At 45.9% G+C, this 22,521-nt stretch overlaps 1 protein-coding gene across 4 annotated transcripts in view; it reads left to right on the top strand.

Annotated features, from left to right (window-relative positions):
* PHF20L1 (PHD finger protein 20 like 1) overlaps window positions 1–22,521 on the top strand; it is an 813,558-nt gene that overhangs the window by 376,302 nt on the left and 414,735 nt on the right. For all 4 annotated transcript variants that reach the window (XM_078686744.1, XM_078686740.1, XM_078686743.1 and 1 more), the window contains one exon: window positions 10,872–11,087. In XM_078686744.1, coding sequence (XP_078542870.1) covers window positions 10,872–11,087 — 216 coding nt within the window. The remainder of the gene's footprint in view (window positions 1–10,871; window positions 11,088–22,521) is intronic.

Genomic DNA, 22,521 nt, shown 5'->3' with positions numbered 1-22,521 from the left:
TTGAGGAGGACCTCCCCCTGCGGCCCCTAAACTAGAGTCGTCTACTGATGCTCTTCGTCCTGGCAGAGTGGGAAATGGAAATGTAGGCTGGACTTGTATGGCGGGCTGGACCGGGGGTACCGTAACAGGTACTCCGGTGTCTGGAGGAGCGGGAAGTGCCTGATTTACAGGGACTGGCGGAGTAGGAACAGGATTTGCATATTCTGGGACTGTGTCGTCCAAATAGGACGAAATAAAAATATCAGCTGCGGTCGGTTTGTGACGTAGCTTGGTCGGAACTAGTGGTGGCGGAAAATTACTGGATGCCTCTGGGGTCGCTTTTGGCAAGCCCTCGGCAAGAAGAGGATACATACCCTTAATAAGGGCATGCCTCTGTCTGTCTGACTGTTCGGTTTTAACTCGTTCACCAATCTCGATTAATTCCCTTTCTTGGGCTCGTTCTAAGGATTCTCTACTTAATTCTGACTTTCTGATTTCTTTTTCGGTTCTTTTATGAGATTCTTTGCGCCATAACTCAATGGCATCTTTCTGTGACTGTCTGGCTTTCTTTTTCCATAATGCTTCTTCTACTCTCATGATGCACTCGGCATCCCATGTACCCGATACGGGCCATCTATACTTTTCCTCTAACTGTTTGGTATACTCTACCCATAAATCTAGATACAATATGGCGCTTATGCCATGCTTCTGATACATAAAATGACCTGGACTGTCCCTAGGCGGGACAGGAACTGCTGCTTCTAGCAGACCTTTTCTGGTTTTTAACTGACGCAGTTTTGAAAAGAGCGGCATGACTGAACTATAATCTGGACACAACACAATACACAATAAACACGATAATTACTTCACACTCATACCACGACATTAAAATACATGAATAACATTCAGAATAACAGTTCGAACAGAATACTACCTGGAATACGGAAAACAGAATACATGAATTTTCTCGAGAACAGAACTGACTAGAACAGAAACTAGATGCACTGCTGAAACAGTACGAAACTTACCGGTCTCATACAGAGACACGTCGGGACCCGCATCCACCGAAGTGGACACTTCGTTTGTGGGTCTGTGTACCACCAACCCACGGACCAGAGTCAATTAGATTGACCCTGTCTAGATACTACCCCAGCAACGGTACTCACCGGGCAGCAAGAACGGAAGGCCTCGGACTGGACTGGACTGCTTCGACGCCGGATGGACGAACTTCGGACTTCTGTTACGGGTGGGCCTCCGGATACCTCGGACCTTGGACTCTCGGCTTGGGCTCTGGTCGGGACTCGCCGCGTTCCTCCACCGTCTCGTCTGGATGCTGGACCGCCTCCTCCGTCTCCTCCGTGGGCCTGAGGGATACTTGAAGCAGAAATATCTGCCGGTGCGCAGAAGAGTTCCGTCACGACTGCAGAGGGTCAGGGGGTCGGCGTGGCTTCACCGACGCGTGGGGAAAGGGCAAGTCCCTGTTCGGGCGCCATTATGTGGTATATAAATAAATAATACCGGATCTATTTTTGTCTAGGCATAGCAATAACAGATAGCTCAATAAATAAGAGTCAAGATTCGAGGTAGTAGGAGTTTTTGCAGGTTTATTACAGCATAAAGGACAGGAGCGGGACAACCTGCATAGGAATAGGATGGCAGGGCCCAGCAGCTGCCGGGGCTGGATCTGGGATGAGCGCGCTAACATTTAATAACAATACACGATCATATATACTAAAACAGTTGCATTACAATACATACGATAGGCGGAGCAGTGGGTGTGGTCAATAGCAGTCGCGAAAGATAAGGGTGAAAGTAGGTGTAACAGAGGCGTATACATAGACATGTGATGCAAACGTAACAGAATATGTCATGAATGGGGCGGAAACATGGAGGGGGCTACCTAAGGAGCCGGGACCTCTGACCTAATGGTGCGCGCAAGCTGGCAATGACGTGTTACTAGGAGAAGCTGGGGGCTACGAACTCTGTGCTAGGAGCAGAGACTGAAGTCTGGAGAGTCAGGGCGACATGTACCTAAGCAGTATCTAGTATCTGATGTTTAGAGAACATGTTGATAGAATCCAAAAGTTATCGGGGTAAAGGCTAACAGACTCTAAGACAGGAGCATGCATTATTCTACATGTAGTGCGTGATGAAGAATATTAAATGACCACTAAATGCAGTATTTCTCTAACGTGGAGACGTAAAGGCTAGACAATGACGGAAACTATTGATGCGATTCAGTAGCTTTAGGAATGCAGAGAAGGAGGACTGAACTGATAACTGGAATCATAACATACTCTTGGCAGACTCAGAGGCAGAGCCAGGCTGAGCCGGGCACTGTGAGGCAGGAAGTAAGTGAAGGGTCAGGGATACAGGTGGGGGCTGTATCGCTCCTCAGCGAGGCTTCAGGAGACAGGAGCTGAATCTGGTGTCCAGGCCCTTTTGAGGCCTAGAAACGGGGACTTTACAATGGAATAACGTGCACACTGAGAAACGTGGCAACGTAGCTTTACATAGGCCTGATATTCGTAGTATTCACGAGAACTGGAAACTGACATACTAGAGGTGGATACAACTGTAATTGCGTCATTAATCGAACATGGGGAATACATATGCATATTAATCATGCACAGATAACATATGATGGAGGACGCGTAGGGACACAGAACATGGCAAAATTTACTTTTCCACATCATGCTGAGCAGGAAATGGTTTCAGTGCCATCTTCTTTTCTCCAAGATCTGCATAAGATGCTGCAGGACTATAAATCTAAGGCGCGTATGCCTATTCCGGTGCCGTCAACGCCAGTAACTCCTGCAGAGATGTCGGCCTCATTGGTGACGCCTACCATTCCGGCTCAAGTTTCCCCTCGGCCTCAAATGTCCATCCAACATGAGTCCTCCGGGTTACAAGACGTCCATGATGATTCCTCGGATGAGGGTCAGCAGTCAGATCATGGCTCTATTCCTGATACTGAATATGACGAGTATATCATTCTGGATCCAGCATCGCCAGTCCCAGATCCGGCAGATTTCCCGCCTGCAGACATTGGGGGCTTCCATCAGCTGATGGAGAGGGCCGCTGCGAGATTCAAATTGGCTATGCCTAAAGTTTCCACGGATTGTTTTTTATATGATTTCAAGGAACCTTTTGTGAAATCAACTAGGTCCATTCCAATCGTGGAGCATGTGTGGAAGGAGGGCCTAAAGGCTATGAAAAACCCGGCGACGGTGGTCCCGGTGCTACCGCGTCTGGATAAGAAATACAAGGCACCAGTTGATGGCCCGGCAGCCTTAACGGGTCATCCAAGACCAGACTCTGTGATCTCGCAAGCTGCGCAGAGGAAATCCCGTAACCCCTCTGCTCCCTTAACAACTCCTCCGGACAAGGAAGGGCGGAGGTTGGATAATGTGGGGAAGCGATTCTCGTCGATGGCAAGTTTGCTGGTGCGAGCGGCAAATGCCCTAGCGATCATGGGTAGATACGACCGCCAGCTTTGGTGTGATGTCACTCCATACCTTGACCAGCTGCCTCCGGAATCTACGACTGAGGCAAAGAAAATCTTACAGGAGGGAGAAGCAACGTCGATGGAAATCATTGACTGTGCAATGGATATTGCAACGACGGCGTTCCGTTCATTGGCTGGGGCGGCAGTTCTCCGCCGCCAAGGGTGGCTCAAAGCTACATGGTTTAGGCCTGAAATTCAGAACAAGGTCCTGGATCTTCCCTTTGATGGTGAAGCATTATTTGGCAATCTTTTTGACGACACTCTTCAGGACATAAAAAAGGACACAGACACTGCCAGGTCCTTGGGGACCCTTCAATACAGAAAGTCTCCTTTTAAAGGATCCCGAGGTAGAGGTGGTAACTACAGAGTATCCTATCAACAACAACAACGCTATTCCACCACGGGCTCCGGTTCCCAGCACTACCGTCAGCCTTATCAACAGCAGCAAGGCCAGTCTACCAACTACTCCAGGCCTTACAATAAGGGGAAACAGGCTGGACGAGGACGAGATTCGTCCAAGCGCCAATAGCGGCCTCCTGTCTCTTCCTACTGGACCCTCCTTCAAGAGATCATCAGTTGTAGGCAGGGTCACCAAATACCTTCACAAGTGGTCCAGGATAACATCGGACCGTTGGGTGCTCAACATCATTCGGAAAGGGCATACCTTGGAATTCACGCAAGTCCCTCCACGCAAGCCCCCGGCAGCCATTCCATCGCAACACCATCGTCTCCTGCGGCTCGAGGTACAACAGATGCTCTGGAAAGGAGTGATAGAGCCGGTCCCCGCAAACCAAAGGGGACAAGGATTTTATTCCAGTTTCTTCCTGGTGAAGAAGACGCAAGAAAAGTGGTGCTCCATTTTAGACCTCAGGGAGCTAAACACCTATCTCATCTCCCTGTCCTTCCGGATGGTCTCTCTCCAGGACATCTTGAAGCTCATCAGCTCAGGGGATTTCATGGCCACGCTCGATCTCGAAGATGCGTATTTCCACGTTCCGATTCACCCAGCACACAGAAGGTTTCTACGATTCACAGTAGCCAAGAGCCATTTTCAGTTCAGGGTCTTACCCTTTGGACTCCGTTCAGCCCCAAGAATTTTCACAAAGGTGCTGGCGCCAGTAGCAGCTTTCCTGCGAAGGAACCATTTCCAGGTCTTCCCCTACCTGGACGACTGGTTACTGAACGCTCCGTCCAGAGAGGCAGCGCTGGAGGCTGTTCAAGCTTGTACCAATTTGTTACAGAATCTGGGGCTCACTCTGAACAACGAGAAGTCTTCCCTGCTCCCGTCCAGGAAGGCTCTCTTCCTGGGAGCCATCTTAGATTCCAAGCTCTCAAGGGCCTTCAATACTCAGGAAAGGAGAGACAAACTACAAACCTTGGCTCAGGACTTGCACACAAAAAAGTGTCTTTCAGTTCGCCGCTACAAGTCTCTACTGGGGTGATTTCATCGTGTATCCCACTAATTCCCCATTGCAGACTAAGAATGCGTCCTCTGCAGGAGCAACTAGACAACCAGTGGCAGCAGGTTCACGGTTCATTCGAAGACAGAGTGATGGTCACTCCAAGCATGAAGGAAGCAGCTTTATGGTGGACAAATCAAGACAACTTGTCCCAAGGTCTATCCTTCGCAAGCGACCCGAGGGTTGGGGGGCAGTGATGCAAGACCTGCATGTCAGCGGTCATTGGTCGCCCCAGGAGAAACGCCTCCACATCAACCTGTTCGAGCTCAGGGCGATATGACTGGCTCTGCAAGCTTTTCTTCCTCGCCTGAAAGGTTCACAAGTGCTTATCAGGACGGACAACACCACGGCCATGCACTATGTGAACAAGGAAGGGGGAACCAGATCTCGTCCATTGTCGCAAGAAGCTCAGCAGATCTGGGAATGGGCGATCCTTCAGAGGATTTCGCTGAAAGCAGAACACTTGCCAGGCGTCCTCAACGAAAACGCCGACAGACTGAGCAGGTCATCCTCAGTCAGCCACGAATGGGAATTGAATCAGAGAGTCTTGGAGGAGGTCTGGTCTTCAGCCTGTGGGGCAGACCAGAGATCGATCTTTTTGCCACTCCGAACAACAAGAAATGCCGGTCTTATGCAAGCAGGCTTTCCCATCGAGGTTCTCTGGGGAGTGCGCTTTCGATAGCATGGTCGAGGACATTTGTCTACGCTTTTCCTCCCATACCTCTGATCCCACGGCTCATCAGGGAGATCAAGGTGGAGCCGTGCAGGACGAGGCAGTTCTGGTTCACGGAACTCCATCTGCTCTCGATAGCCCCTCCTCTTCCTTTGGAGGTTCTTCCAGATCTCCTCACGATGTCCGAGGGACAAGTTTGGCACCCGGATCCGCAGTCACTACACCTGACTGCATGGCTCCTGAGCAGCGAGAATTTATGAACCTACCCATTTCAAGTGAGATTAAGGAGGTCCTTTCTCAGGCAAGAGCTCCTTCTACGAACAGGACTTACCGTCTTAAGTGGAAGAGATTTTGTTGCTGGTGCAAGAAAGAAGGCATTGATCCTTTCGCTTCCAAGCCTCATCAGATCCTTCCTTATCTGCTGTCCTTGGCCAAGTCTGGACTAGCCCATTCATCAATTAAGGTCCATTTGGAGGCAATGTCGAAGTTCAGGAGGACTGCCTCTGGACCTTCCTTGTGGTCCTCCAGAATTGTCAAACAATTTCTAAAGGGGTTGTTCAGAGTTTATCCACCAGTGAGACCACCGCCTCCGACATGGCTTCTGAATCTAGTCCTTTCTCAACTCATGAAGGGCCCGTTTGAACCAATCCATCGTTCTGACATCAAATACCTTTCATGGAAATTGGCTCTCCTCCTCGCTCTCACGTCGGCTAGGCGTGTTGGTGAATTGCAGGCCTTGTCTATCCAAGAACCTTTCCTTCAATTCAAGAGAAACACTGTCATCATGAGAACTAACCCGAGGTTTATGCCTAAAGTCCCCTCGGACTTCCACTTGAAATAGCCGGTCATTTTGAAGGCGTTCTTTCCTCAACCGGCTACACCAGCAGAGAGGACATTGCATTCGCTCGATGTGCAACGGTGTTTGAAATTCTACTTGGAGCGTACTAAGAGTTTTCGGAAAACGTCTGTTATTTGTTACTTGGGAGGTCCAAGCAAGGGCCTTCCTCTTTCCAAGCAGGGCATTTCCAGATGGATCACGAGTGCCATTCTGCATTGTCACACTGCTGCAGGAAAACCTCTGACTGGAAAGGTTCGAGCACATTCCACAAAGCTTCATCTACAGCCCTCTTCGCAGGGGTACAGATCAAAGACATTTGCAGAGCTGCTACCTGGAGCAGCGTTCACACATTTACCAGGCATTACTGCTTGGAGTCCCTACAACAAGGTGATGTGGTGGTAGGACAGGCTGTCCTGAGGAACCTCTTCCAATGATTGGTGAGCTTTCCTTTCTTTCCCACCTTCCGACTTTCACATTTTGTATCTTTGTCATGTTGCCTATTGCTATATTGTGATGATGCAAAATGTGGTTTTGTTACTAACTGCTTGCTACTCTGATACAAAGCATGGGAATCTATGAAAGTTCCAATACTGGGGTAAGAAAACAAGTTACTTACCTGTAACTTTGGTTCCCCAGTATTGGTAACTTTCATAGATTCCCATGCGCCCGCCCACCTCCCCCAGGAAAGCTCAGCCTACTACAGATATGGTGTCTAAATACACAACGGCTACGAAAATCTGAGGCTCTGAGGTTCCTTCAGGAAGGTTCTAAGAGGTGAGGCACTTCTGATTGGCTGAGGCCTGAGTTTGGTCTCTTTTACACAAAGAGGGCGATATGCTACAAAAGGGAATGAGGCCTAGGCCTTTTCCTTGGTCTTTTGTACCTACAGCTATGGTATTTTTGTTACCGAGACTCCCATTCCGACGACGGGGAATGATACAAAGCATGGGAATCTATGAAAGTTACCAATACTGGGGAACCAAAGTTACAGGTAAGTAACTTGTTTTCTTCTCTGTACTGGGGTGAATGTATGACATTGTTCTGCATTCTGTCCATCACCTGTTGTTTTTGCATTTGTCACCACGAGTGGGACGGGTATGCCCAGACGTGAGTCTCGTGCTCTCCATGCCTCTGGAATCAAGCTATCCAGGCTGATGAGGGCTGAAAGCCCGAAACCGGTCCTTGGATGCTTGTTTCCAGTCCAGGGAGGACCTGGCTTGGCAGTTCGGGCTGGACCGTTCCCATGGGGCACAGGGTCAAGACTGATTTGCATATGGCTGGGTTCAAACTGGAATGGCATGGTGAGCAAAAAAACGATGGATTTAGGCCCAGATCTCTGTACTGGGGTGAATGTACGACATTGTTCTGCATTCTGTCCATCACCTGTTGTTATTGCACTTCTAGGAAGTGGGCATTGATCTGCTCTAAAACTCTTTTTGCGCCTTTTAGTTTGACTCCGGTCAACACTGGGGGAGCACATCTGTGCATTCTCCAGAGGCCGCTATAAACATTGGGCATGCAACTGAACCAACAGCCCTCAGCCATTTGGGGGTCTGGCTGGCTAGATTAGAGGAAGAGGTTTTGACACTTGGCATCTGGGAGCCAGATCATGGCCCCACTATAGATTAAGCTCCACATTCCACTGCCCCATAGCAGACAGGACTGAAATTTAGGACAGACACCTGTGGTTCAAAGGGAAACAGTCGGAATCACCCCGAACTTCAAAGGCACACTACAGTATAAATACTGGTGCCATACTTCAGCAGGCTAGAAATACACTTATGGGAATGTGGAACAGGTGATCCTGGAACTCTGTGGTGCACACAGCCAGAGGACTCTCTTCTGCACAAGGAGGATTACTGCCATTGGAAGGGACCGTGCACCCTTCCTTAGTGGTGAGTGGATTCACCAGTTGCCTCATTTCCAGGGAAGTGCAGAGGAGCGGATCCGTGTTCCGTTGTGCATCGGGTTGCCTGGGTGCTACTTTGATCGACCTGTGTCTGACCGGGTGCCTCCTTCCTCCAAGAGGCTCCCCTGCTTCATCCATAATTCCTTGATTGTTCCTTTTGTGCCCTCAGTGCAGTGGACCAACTGCCCTCTCCTCACTCAGCCTCAGTGACTTTGTGTTGCCACTTTGTTGTACCCAGATTGGGCCTCATTACCCTTCCTAATCAACTCAGCAAAATCTTTGGAAGTCACTCTTGATAAAAATCTAAACATTCAGAAACACATCAGCACCGCAACAAAAGGAGCAAACTTTCAGATGAACACCTTGAGAAGACTCAAACCCTTCCTTCCCGCAAACGACTTAAAACTGGCAGTGCAAGCACTAGAATTCCCAAGACTAGAATATGGGAGTGCTTCTCTCTGCGGTCCCCACAGATCAACGGCTGCCCCCCTTAGAGCCTCAATCAGCACAGCAGCGAGACTCATCACATGCTCAAAAAGAAACTGTCACATCTTTCCTGACCCTAGAGCCCTCAACTGGCTACCTTTTGAAGCCAGAATCCACCTAAAAATCGCATGTTTGACTTACAAGGCCATACATCACAACACTCCAAGCTACCTGGCACAGAATCTAGTGCTCTACTGTGGCAGTAGATTCTCCAGGAGCTCCAATAACCTCCGACTGAAACCTCAACTTTTTGCCAAGAAAACTTATAACCGGGCCTTCTCGGGTATGGCGCCCAGAATTTGGAATACACTGCCCACAGAAACCAGACTTAATCCGTCCTTCGTCTCGTTCCAAAAAAGAAGTGAAATCTATTCTCTTATCTAAATTCACTTGAACCCTGTATTTAACTTGTATTTCTATTGTGTGCTCTCATTGAACTGTTTGTTTCCTATATATACACCTGTAAAGCGCTCTGATACCTGCAAGGGTCTTGTTCGCGCTATATAAAACCTTCAAAATGAAATAAAATAAATCAATAGTCTAAGGAATGCTTCTGAGAGCGGTCGGAAGCAGGTTACAAGAATGCGTGACCCTCCCCCCCCCCCTCCACACCAACCCCACACCCACCCCACCTGCGCTTTGCAGAACTGAGCTGGTGCCGTAAGGCACAGTGTGGAATCCTTTGATTAAACAACTATCGCCCTCAGCCCGCTTCTGCTCCGCATACGTGAACTTCCCTAGTAGTGGCCAAACCCTTATTTGTCAACTCCCACCTAATTAGAACTGCTACCTACCCTCTACCTTCTTCCCTGGAACATTGACTAAGTGCGACTCCCGGCGTGATCGGCCTAGTATCAGGGGGATGGTTTTCTTTATCTCCATTCCTTGGGTGAAGGGTTGTCGAGGTTAGCTGAATGGTGGAGGGGGCATGTGCATTATCCACGGACCTGCGGCTATCAGTTGCACTGTATTACAGTGCTGTGTGCGTGTGTCTGCGAATGCACTCCATATGGACCTATGGACCTGCCTGATGTCCGTGGCACCACTTATCGGTACTGAGTGAGTGTGTCGGAGTAACTGCCTGTTATTAATTACACTGCGCGTTGGTGTTGCTTTATACGTTGATTCCTTGCCAAAAGAATATGACGTTTGACATTGTTTTTTATCCATTTGGCCTTGGCCCACTGTGCCTTTCAAAAGTGTTGTAATTATCTGTGTGTACACATTTCTGATGATGTAATCTCGGTGCACCCTATAACTGTGTGGCATCGAATCATAATAATTGCCAGGGTGTGCCTCGTTCTGACATTTCGCACCACATAATGGTGCTGGGGGGTAAAGTAGGATCTTTCCCAAAAGGGCTCATTACTGATGTAATTTTAATACGGTTGGGCCTAATACTGCTATTGGTTTTTCCAAATGTGATATTTGCCCAGAAATACATGATGTTCATGTTGTGTTAATTAATGTGTCTGTGAAATATATGAGCTTTATTTACATACTCCGTTTGTGAAGTCTATTTTGTGACGCTCACTGCTCAGTGCCAAGCTCAGTGCCAAGCTCCCCAAGGGTGAGCTCAGGTTAAACAGTGAGTGTAACAACCCACACCTGACAGGAGTGGTAAGTTCTGCATGGCTAGGGCCTTGCCTCAGCCAGCCAGAACTTGCCTGTTCCAACATTCTCCTTTTCATAGAATCGACCTGTGCACTGCCTCATGTTTACTTAGTTTACCTTTCCTGCAGTATGACTTTGAGTGGGTTTTCTGCATCTAGGTCAAATAACAGTGACTCTTACCACAGCAGACAGTAGTTTGACAAATACAAAATTGTACTTTTTTCAATAATGAGCAGAGAAGCATGATCCCAGTCCAAAGTCTCGCCAGAATTACAAGTTGCGAAATATATTTTTACTGTAGTGATTTGCAGTGCCTGTATTGTTGCACTGCACACTGTAATTAATATCATATTTCAGTACCTTGTTTCAAGAGTTTTATGCCTTTCCTAATGTTATGTCTCTAGCTCCTTTATCCCAAATATCTGCCTTACGTTTGGAGCTGCCTTTGAATAACAATTTGAAGTTACCTAAAGTGAGCAAAAAGAAAAGGTCCTCTGCATCGATGAGCTCAGATGGGACCGATGTAACTGTCCCTGTTCCAGTTAAGGAGAAAACTGTTGAAAACCTGCAGGAGAAAATGTCAAAGAAGGTGATTGAGAAGGACAAGCATTCTGAAGTTGGTAAACTACAGTGTTTTTTGTTTTTTACTATTTTTTTTACTATTGCCCATTCTGTATACTTCTGCCATAGATTTACATTAGGGGCTCATGATATATATGAATTGACTTTTAAAAGATCTGATGTAGTGACATGACTTGGGCAGACTAGAAATGTAAGATTCTCTTCCTGTGTTTCAAGCAATCTGTCCTGCTACATGGTATACCTCCTTATTTTGGGAATGTAGTTATTTATTAGATGGATTGTGTTGTAACAGATGAGTGCAATGAACATTCATGAACTCCTTCACACTCTTAAATCGAATGGATTCAGAACATTTCCTCTATTACTGTGACAGTCTTTCCATTTAGGTTGCATGACCTCTTTTTCTGTAGGACAGATAATTTTTCTTTGTGTGTGCTGCATTCTGTATTATTATTTTTTAATATGGCATTCATCATGAATAACATGACTCAAAGTTTAATAGGAATCCTACTTCTATCATTCATCTTGTGAGTTGTGTTCAGTCAGAAACTACTGTTGGATGTTAGTATTATCTAGGTTATATATTGTATGTGGTATCTTCTGGATGAAATAAAGTATAAATTCAGAAACTTAATGCAAATCTCATTGAACCTGGTGCAACATTGAGTGTACAGTGGAATCTTGTATTGCGACTCTGAATCTTGTTGTAACTAATGGATGTAATGCTGTGTGTCAGGATAGGGTATTCACTGGCAAAATATATCTTCCATTAAACCACTTTCTTTGATCTCTTCAGCCTACTGACTCAAAAGTCTTGCCATGTGTTTTTAGTAACCAAAAACTAATACCATGTAAATGTCTTTTGAATGACACGGAAGTCTTGGAGAATTGCAGTGCCAACCCTTGTTTTCTTGCTGGCTGGAAAAGGTAAAACTGAGGTCTCTGCTCACTCTTTGATTCTCTAAGGTGGCTGCGAGTTGAGAGGTCTAAGGGTGGATGTATCAGGCTCCTATACCCGCTTAGGTATTTTATATACTAGTAGTGCTTGTGCTCAAGTCACAGAGTGGCAGCAAGGTTGAATAACACTGCACAACTTAGTCTAGTCACAGCGTATTACAGCATGTGTATTGCCCACCTCAAATGTCTAGCTGCCACATGGCCACAAATAAAGTGCAATTTAAACAAAATGATGAGGCAACCCAGAATGGTACAACAATGAGTCAAAAGAGAAGTCAGTTCTTCCCAGATTTTCTTAGTTGCACGTTGCAATTTCTTTATTTTCTTGTAACCTTTGTACAGTTGCGTACAGCCAACGGGTTTCACCCCAAATGGGGCTTCTTCAGGGCAAAATAATGGTAGGCACAGTTCAAGTAAGCAATTAAAATTGCCAGAAGCCGAATCAGTCAATCGTGTCCGTCATGTTATGCGACTTCAAATGTTCAGGCCTCATTGACGTAGTAAGTAGAGATCTTGTGTATCAGTGTAAATCGGGTTGCTTCCAACGTTATTCAAATAAGTGAATCAATCCAATTTCGAGAAATACTCAAGTGAATCCATCCAATTTCAAGAAATACTCTGTGTCCGGCCCAATCTATACTAGTGATGCTTGTGCTGTGGGTAGATTTATCCTAATCTGGTTCAGATTTTGTTGAGTTCAGTGTGCCAGAAGAGGTGCTTAAAGTGCACCCAAATCCTAGGCCCATACTACACAACAAATGTGTGACTTTGTGAGTGCCAAAAACTGGAGTTACCGAAGTCCATTCATAAATTTCAAGCTGATTTCAAGTTTGTTGATGTACGCAGAGGCGAGTAAAGGCTGAGTCCCTGGAACTGCGAGCCGAAATTACCCACTTCACCCATTTTCTGTGACTAGTTCTTGATAAGTGGTATCGCGCTATTGCAACTCCTCTCTTCACTGCTAACCCTCTTGCTAATTATATTTGAGGAAACAAACTGTACATCTTTTGAATGTCTCTGTAAAAAGGAACGAGGTAGATTTTTGTTGACTGTACTTGCATGAAACTACGATGTGCAAAATGCCATTTGTACATTTTTTTGGGACTTCTAATGCAATTTCAATAAATGAAATCTGTTTGAAACTCAAGGTATACTTAACAGACCCACATCAGCACATTTACAAAAATAATAGTTTTATAGCATGTTTGGATGTTGATTGGATGCTTTCTACATGCCTTAAATGCAGTGTAGGGTGCAGATGCTGCAGGTTGTTCTTTGAATTGTAAGTTTCAGTTTAGGGATGACTTGTGGTCCCTCCCTGAAACCCACAATACACCAGGTCAAAAAGCACCTTCAACTGATCTGGGTTTTCTCAGAGCCAGGTCCTGTAAGAATTTCTCATACCTGGAAGCTTATATAAACATGTCTTCCCAATTTTACCCCAAGCGTAACAATGATTTCTTGTGGTCAGACCATCACTGGGTTTACAGTCTTTGCATGCCCAGAGGCCACGAGCAATGTAGCTGTTTGGCTTGCCAGGCCTGCAAAACAAAATGAAAATTAGACATCACTTACCCTTGGTTCCAAAGACATTGAAGGAATCTACTCCAAAGGAGAAGGTTAATCCAGTATAAGGGGGGCCCAGTGAAACCTGGACCTAGATACTTCAAATGTCATCCAAGGATCGTCCCCCAAGTCCAAGCCATAGCCGTCTCACCAATATGTTCCAGCCACTGTCTACGAGCCCTGTTGGCCCTGAAAGTCTGCCTCCTCTCCAGAAAAGCCTAGAACGGTGGGCACCGGGCTTCACCGTCCCACCATACCTTCCTGACCCCAAGGTGCTGAAGTGAAGTAGTGTTTTAGATTAGTTCGGTTGAACCCTTCCCTCCCACCCCCCAACAAGAATTTTAAACAGAAGGACGCCAGCCGTTTCTCAGCCTTCATCATGCCATGTACTTCAGCCCCCATATAGCCCTGTTTCTCGTCCTCCACATTAACGTCACCTTCGCCAAAGCATTCCACACATACCCTGAATAGGATATTGACTTTGACCCACAGGACCCATACTATGATGTGTATCCTTGGGTGCGATTCATGTCTAAAGCCCTACCCCATGAAGGCTTCACTCTCAGATGACACAACGGTGTACCACACAACCACTCATAGGGAAGCAGATCTCCATAAGATAAAGCTGCATGTCATGGAAAAAGAGAACAACTTCTTGGTAGGGACCTTATACAAAATGGAGATGTCGTTGCAGTTCTTGCCAATGCTTAAGAGTATGATAAACTCGGCGGAGGAGAAATTTAAAGACCTTAAAGTGAGGGTAGCAATGCCTATAGTGATAGAGATAAGAACCATTACCTGCCCCCCCCCCCCCCCCACTCTAACTCATGGAACAAGTACCATTAGGCTCCCTAGTAGTGCACACGTACGAAGAGAGCCTTTGCAAGGTTTTTAATTGGTCCTGTTTAACTTCTTTTACAGACCCCTGACGAAGGGTCCCCGTGTTGTTGACCCGAAATGCATTGGGTATAAATACAATATATGGACAACTTGGATTTGAAAATTGCACCATAAGAATTCCATTATGTTTGCAAAGATATATTGAATCACATGGCTTGAAGAAATTGTTTTGAAACGTCAAACAAACTTTGAAACTAATAAATGAAATATTGTGAAGAAACATGTTTCAACTTTACAGTGCGCACATTCTGTTGGTTAGATTCTTCTACCCACAACATGGACTCGGTTTGTATAAGGCACGGTTAGACTACGTGCGACGAATGCAGTGCCAACCTGATCTAAGTATAAGTCAATTATAATTTATCCGTGAACCCTTGAGTGCACTGGGATTACATAGTTACTCATTGACAATTTGTTTGTCCCACAAGCAGAATCCTGTGAGGAAATGGGCTCTATTATATGGTGTGCTTGTGCGACATTAAGCCCATCCTGATTCTGAAGTCGAAATTAATATAACCAGTTATAGTTCGCAACATGTGCAAAGATGTCACTTTGTTTTCTTCAGTCTTCTGTGCCGTCAACGGTTAGTCAAGGAGCTTAAACCAGAGACATTTTTCTGCCCTCCTTTGGTAGATGTGCTAATGTCTCCCTGGAAAGGAGACAAGAGGCCTGTGCTGGAGAGAGATGTTATCTCCCTCCTGCAGTAATCCTCACAGGGTTGGTTCAAAAGGCGAGGTTTAAAGAAGCTGCTTTTAAAGAGCAAATGGGGAACGCTTGGGAGAGGGACAGACTCATTATTTAGGCAGACCAGTTGATCCCCTGGGGAGGATAGGGGAAACCTGTTGTCAAACCAAGATTTCAAGGGTGTGTTGCTTCCATGATAACCACACCTCTGGTTTGAGCTAGGGAGCTCTGGACGCTGAGAGAGGGATTTTGTCATGTTGTGAGTGTGCAAATGTATGCATCTTGGACTAGCCAGATGCCACACCTGGGCTCATTTTCTGAGCATAAAGAGGGCCCCCTGGCTCTCAGACCTGGATTGTACTGGAGGAATAACTGCCCTGCTGCATCATGCGACTGGCAAAGAGAGGCTGCATTGGCGTGGGCTGTACCTGCTGAACATGGTGGATAACAAAGAAGAGTGACTATGCCTGCTGTGTCCTGCTTGTGGAGTAGTTGTCTCTTACGCCCAGCCAAAGCAAAGAGACTTGAAGAGTCAGTTGATTGACCTTCTGTTCACAGCACAGGACCACAGCAGCTGAGAAGCCTGCTGGGGTAAGGTGTTAGCCAAGAATCTTCAGGCCACCACTGTGCAGCACCAGAGACCAGGGACCGTTGCTCAAAGTTGCATCTGATTTCACTCAGCCCGGGAGTGCAGCTTGGTCAATCAGAAGCAGAGTTATCGTCCAGGGAAAAATGTAGCTGTGACCCCGATACTGGGTGAACGATAGCCCAGTGGCAACTGAAATTCCACCAGCGCAGAGAAAACTTTGTGGGATGTCGACCCTGTGACCAGGACCATCTCACCCCCTTTGTGGATCAAGGAGTAGCCGCAGGAAGAACTGCATCGCGTCCACAGAATCCTTGAGCATCTTCAGCATTCTTCATCCCTTGTATCACTATCATTTCTATAGGAATCCATTGTAATGGGATAAAGTGCCTGGAACAGTCTGGAGACTGCTTCACCTGTGGAGGTAATTGATTGAGGACCTTGCTGGTCCCCATGACTGGCTCCCTACTGGAGTTGCTCACCTAAAGTGACTCCACATTATTGCATTACACCTAGCCCAAACTTTTGAAGGAAACTGTTCTCAAGTGTCAACATTTTTGAATTTGACAGTGCTTGTTCTTGGTTGAGTGAAATGCTTTTGTTTACTCTTCCTGCAAAATTCTATATTTCTGGAACCCTCTGAAGTTATATTTTTATACATTGGTGTCTGATTTCTTTAGTGTCTTGTTGAGTTCTGCTTCAATTGTTTTGATCCTCTTTAAATGCTTTACACGTCTTCTTTTGTGTAAACCTTGCTGCTCGTAGCCGCAGCTACTCAAGGTTGAGCTGAAGGTTTGACAAATGAATCCTGCTGATCCTAAAGTGGTTGGCAAGTGTATTATATGTTAAGGTCGCACTATCACTCCATATAATATACCCCTTTTCCTCCCACACACATTTTATCATTTGAACATATGCTGACAATATCTTGATTGTGCTGTAGAGTACCAGGGGAATATGATTTCGATCCCTGGCATATGATGGATGTACCTAGGCAAATGATGGTGATGTCTACTGCAAGAGCTGTAATCTGTGGTTAGTCTGAAATCGCCACCAGGACTTGTACCCTGAGCAGCACATTGGCACAACACACATTATTTGCTTATTTGAGCTGTGTAACTTGTATGTTGCGTAGCCAGTGCATATTTCCAAAACTACCCTGACACGTTCAGCCGCCTATGCCTATTTGACCAACACCACTGATAAACTGGATTCGGGTGCATATCATTTGCAGCAATATGGAGTTTTTGAACAACACATTTGGTGGAAGCAAGCTTAATGGCATATATATTCAAATAATTACAGATCAGCAAACCTACGTGACATTGCATAAAACAGAAATGCCCCATAATACCAAGTTTTGTTACAGAATACATTGTTATGTTATGAATAAGAGGGCATATGTTATAGCATAATAGGTAATTGACTGGCTGTACATTTGTGAAACAAGCACAGGGGTGGAATTTTTTTTCTACAGCTCCGCCTTGGTGAACTTGTCAACTTCATTGGTTATAAGTCCTGTATGTAGCATTTGAATTTACATGCTTGCTTTTAGAAATCCTTTATCTAAACGGAAGCTATACAGGGAAGTATGGTCCATGTTTTTTAAGCAATGTAATTTACTTAGGGACTCCTTCCCAATTGCATGAGGAAACCCCCAAATGTCATTAAGATGGGTTGCTCTAGCAAACTAGAAAATTAATTGACTTGGTTTCCATGGTGTCTACCCTAACAACTCTGTATAGTTCCAAGGTCTCGAAGTTGTAGAATCATGTTTATTGTGATGCCTCTTGAACATTTAGTTGTCTAAACATGATGGAATCGGAGTTTGAAGGGTCAGAGGGAGCGGGAGTTAGCAGCAAATTTTGATTGCGGTTAATACTTTTTGGGAAGTAGATTCTATAAATGAGTACCCTTGGAGAACTTCATATAGGGAGCTTATTATTTATTACACCAGCCCTATATTCACTATTAAAGATATTAGTGACTTTGATGGGTTTTGTAATTTATTGAACTGTGTCCTAACCCCTGGATTGTGAGCCTCTGTCTCAACTGACAGCTTTTCGTGAAGTCCTTATTGTTGGATTTGTGTACTCTTTTTATTTTTAAATTACTGTTAATACGACAGTTGGTGCTTCAGGTTGTCCAGTATTTTGTCCTGAGCCATTGAAACTGGAGGGCCATGCATCCTAACAAGGTTATTACAATGTTTTATTTTAGTCTGGTGCTTTTGACCTATTAACTTCAACATAAGTAGGTTGTAAATGCTATGCTAAAAGACTTGATGACTGGAGCATGTACTTATGGAATAATGTTAGCCATAACACCAATGTTATAGATCAGAGGACTTCAACATTTTTTATAGTGAAAGCTACCTCTGATCAACACAAACCTTCCAGAGCAGCTGCTTAATATAGGTATTAGAACAGGTTACATAAAGGCCTAGAAGCTTAAACGTTACCCTTGGAGTACACAAGTCTTGCTGCAGTGAGTATATAGCATTAATGTCACACGGCCTGAAATCAGAAAGCCCAGAGTGCTCCCCACATACCAATACTATCTCTTTAGTCTTTTTTCTGAATAAAAACTGAGGTATTTCATTGTGGCCTGTTTTGCCATACAATGCACGTGATGAAAAAGCTCCCAAAATACTTCTGATACCTGACTCATACCCTAAGGTCCATTTGGCCATGTGCTGAAACTGCCCCATACCTCAAGATTCATGATTAAGGATAAAGATTTTAGGTGGCACAATTGGTTGTAGGAATACTGGAAAGGTTGGCCATAGAGTTTTGGTTGTGCCAGGTGAAAATGCCAAGGTACACAGTTCCTCACGGCTCCTCTTTCCAAGCATACATGTACACATGAAGTCAATTCAGAAAGTTATCTTTTAACAATAGTCATTGCACCCCTAACTAGGATGATTACTAGTATATATTTGGCAAGCTACATGTGAACTTTGTAAATTTCTTTAAGAAATATACCTCCAGCGCCACATAAGGTTATGTTCGAGGCATGTGGGCTGCTGAATTCATATCTGTGCATAGATCGCCGCCTAGTGTTGGGTCCGGATGATTGCACATTGTTGTCCTGGAAGAGTCTTCGAAGTATCACGAGATAGGTGGCTCCTCCCTTGGACTACAGTGCGCATGGGCATCCTCTCCATCCTCAGCTTGTTTTTTTCCGCCATTGGGTTCGGATGTACTTTCCTACACTCCAAGTTCGGAATCAAGAACACTTTTTCTTAAGGCCAAAAGGCCTTCGGATCCGTCGGTACTGTTCAAGCGCTCGGTACCGATATACTTTTTGAACATCTGTTGCACTCCGGTCGTCGAATCGGGCCGTGAGACCTTTTCGACGCCACGTGGACCGACCGTCAATGGAACGAAGTCCATTCAAGTTCTGGCCGCAGTGCAACTCAAAGTTTCCGCACACAGATAAGCATCCAGTGTGCAACAAATGCCTATCTCCAGATCACAATGAAGATAGTTGCCTAGCCTGTGCCCAGTTCCGATCTAAAAAGAAGATCCGGAATCGACGGGCGGCGAGGCAAGAAATGCAGAGATCGGCGCCAGAACCCGAAAATATCTTCGACGATGAAGAAGATCTAGCTAGCGCCGAAGACTCGTATCACGACGAAGAACAATACTCGGAGCACGACTCCGAATATTACCTCGAAGCGGAGGGACTAATCGTCGATCTCGAGGAATACGATCAGGACATCGTAGCGGTTGAAGACGACTCCGATGACGGCGAGGGGCGAACCGTGAGTACACCGCCCCATATAGACACTACACCACTATCAGAGACTCAGGTCGAGGCATCGCCATCAGGCCTTCGCCAAGATCAACAACCTCGTTCTACAGCCCCGCCATACCGCCCGGCTAAGAACATTCAAAAAGACCCCTCTGAGACACGACATACAACATCGGTTCCATCGAAACCGAAAGTCGTCGACAATACCGTCTTCGGACCGAAAGTCGTCGAATCGAAGGTCATTAAGCCGAAGGGCGTCGACCCGAAGGCCACAGTCCCGACACAACCTTCGAAACCGAAAAACGTCTAGTCGACATCGAAGACAAAAGCGATAGTCGACCTAGAAGTCTAAAGCCGTCGAGTCAACCTCGAGACCGAAGCACGTCGAATCGACACCAAAAGGAAAGCAAGTCGAATCGACCCCCAAAACAAAGCACGTCGACTCGAGTAAAGCAGCCTCAAGTATCGACAAGGGGAAAAGACCGGTCAACGAAACCACAAAGCTGACGCACAAAAGTACAGTCGAACCGAAAGCGAAACCTAAGGTGGTCGAAAGGAAATCGGTAGAGCCGAGGCCCATCGAACCGAAAAAGGGCATCGAGCCAAAACCGCGGGCTCCAAAAACACCGAAGAACACGATCGAACCGACGAAACCGCTCGGTCCGAAACCGGTAGTGAAGCCAGCCAAAGACGTTCAACCGACAAAAGTTGTCGAAAAACATAAAACACCGATCCAACTGCCAAAAGCGGTCGACCCCAAAACAGGCACTGACCTAAAAAAGGTCAAACCAAAGGCTACAGCACCAAGGCCAAAAACTGTGGAGGAAGAGAATATTCATCCAGATCCCTCCACAGAAGACCAGTCAAAACTGTATATTGACCCAAACACTAGTAAAGTGACTGTTTACACACAAAAAAGAAAAGAACTCTGCCAAGTGAAGACTTTTCTAGACATCCAGTAAAGAAGAAAAGGGACTGTGCTACCTCTCCTATTCTCTTTGAGCCTATCACTCCAGCTATGCCTGCTACTCCTTATGCCCCAACCTCACCTGCACGCTCTGACTACAACCTAGATGAAGATCAGGACGTAGATGTGGGGTTTGGTTATCCACAAAACCCAAACTCACAGCCATGGTGTGGGGGAGGAGAACCAGATACTGAAGGGATTCTGCCCATTACAGACCCTGCAGTATACCCATCTAAGCCATCACCCACAGAAGATACAGTAGCCTTTAATTCACTATTAGAGAGAGCAGCAACCTACCACAACGTAGATATGCACTCTGATGCTATTGAAGAAGACTTCCTCTTTGATACACTGACAACATCTGAGAGACTTGTTAAAACACTCCCCATGTTTCAAGGGCGTCTTAAAGTACGCAGGTGACATTTTTAAGGACACTGCTAGGGCAGTCATAAACCCAAGAATTGAAAAGAAATATAGGGCTGCACCCATAGATCCTACATACATCAGGGGGCAACTACCCCTAGACTCCCTAGTGGTATCCAACGCACGTAAACGTGCAAATTCCCAAACTACTGGGGAGGCTGCTCCTCCAGACAAAGAGTCAAAAATATTTGAGGCATCAGGCAAAAGAGTGGCAGCTCAAGCAGCAAACTCGTGGAGAATAGCCAATACACAGGCCTTGCTGGCCAGATACGACAGGGTGCACTACGATAGTTTAGAAGAAATTCTACAACACTTACCTGATCCTTACAAACAGCAGGCAGATGAACTTATACAAGAGGGAAAGCTCATCACTAATGCGTCAATTAAATGTACCCTGGACGCGGCAGACACAGCTGCCAGATCCGTCAATTCAAGCGTGCTGCTAAGGCGCCACGCATGGCTTCGCATATCAGGCTTCAAGAATGAGGTTCAATCCACAATTCTTAATCAGCCCATCAACCCAGACTTTTTGTTTGGTCCAGCAGTTGATTCAATTCTGGACAAAATGAAAAAGGATGCGGAAACAGCAAAGTCCATGGGAGCTCTCCAGTCCCAACAACACCGGGGCTCCTTTCGTCGCTCCAATTATAGAGGAGGAGCGCGAAGTAATGCATCACAGCAAACCTCCACTTACAAAAGTAACACACAATCCACATACAACAAAAACACCAACAGGGGTGGATACAGAGGAAATAATACCAAGGGAAGAGGTCGTGGAGGCAATGCAAATAGATCCTCCACTAACACCAAACAGTGACTTCTTGGCACTACCCCCAGACCATATAACACCGGTCGGGTGAAGAATACAACAGTTTCTGTCAGTCTGGTTAAATATCACTACGGACAAGTGGGTCAGGCAAATTATCCAACATGGCTATTGCCTCGAACTCGCCTCAACACCACCCACCATACCACCTGTGCACCGTTTGGTTTTGGATGCTCTTTCTGGTTTGTATAAGGGAGTATTAAGGGCTACCTCTATAAGGGACGTGAGGAGTAAAGATCAGGGTAGACGCCTTAAATGGTGTAAAGTCTGTCCAGAGGATTTTCATGGTCTTATTGCTCAAGAAATGGGAGTCGAAATTGGGAAATGTAGGAATAGAGAGACGAGGGGAGGGGAAGTCGTGAGTGCCTTTGAAGCTATTTGTGCTAGAGTAGAAAAAGAGCTTAGAGCTAAACCAGGAAGGGGTTCTGCTCCAGTGTGTAGATGGTTTGATCACTCTTGCTCACAGGCACACTCAGCTTTGCTGAAGGGTCTAAAACAATTCCCTAGAGATAGGCGTTTGGTGGCACACTTAAGAAGACAATATGCTTTGACAGTGAAACTTCGGAAAAAAGCCATCAAAGATGAAGCATGGGACTCTTTGATGGACCCCATAACCCTCAAACATAGCTCCAAATTTTGGGCTATAATTAATAATCCTTTGTTCTCCCACACTAACAATGTGGATCTTGAAATTAACATCTCGGAAGCTGACTGGATTAACCATTTTTCTAATATATATGGCTCTGATGAAATTGCCGAGGCGTTTAAAATACCTTACTCCTCATCGTCTCCCACCAAATTAGATTT

This window comes from Lissotriton helveticus, chromosome 4_1 (assembly GCF_964261635.1).
Source record: "Lissotriton helveticus chromosome 4_1, aLisHel1.1, whole genome shotgun sequence".
Classification (NCBI taxonomy): domain Eukaryota; kingdom Metazoa; phylum Chordata; class Amphibia; order Caudata; family Salamandridae; genus Lissotriton; species Lissotriton helveticus.
The sequence above is the reverse complement of the archived record's forward strand: the minus strand, read 5'-3'. Positions and strand labels throughout refer to the sequence as shown.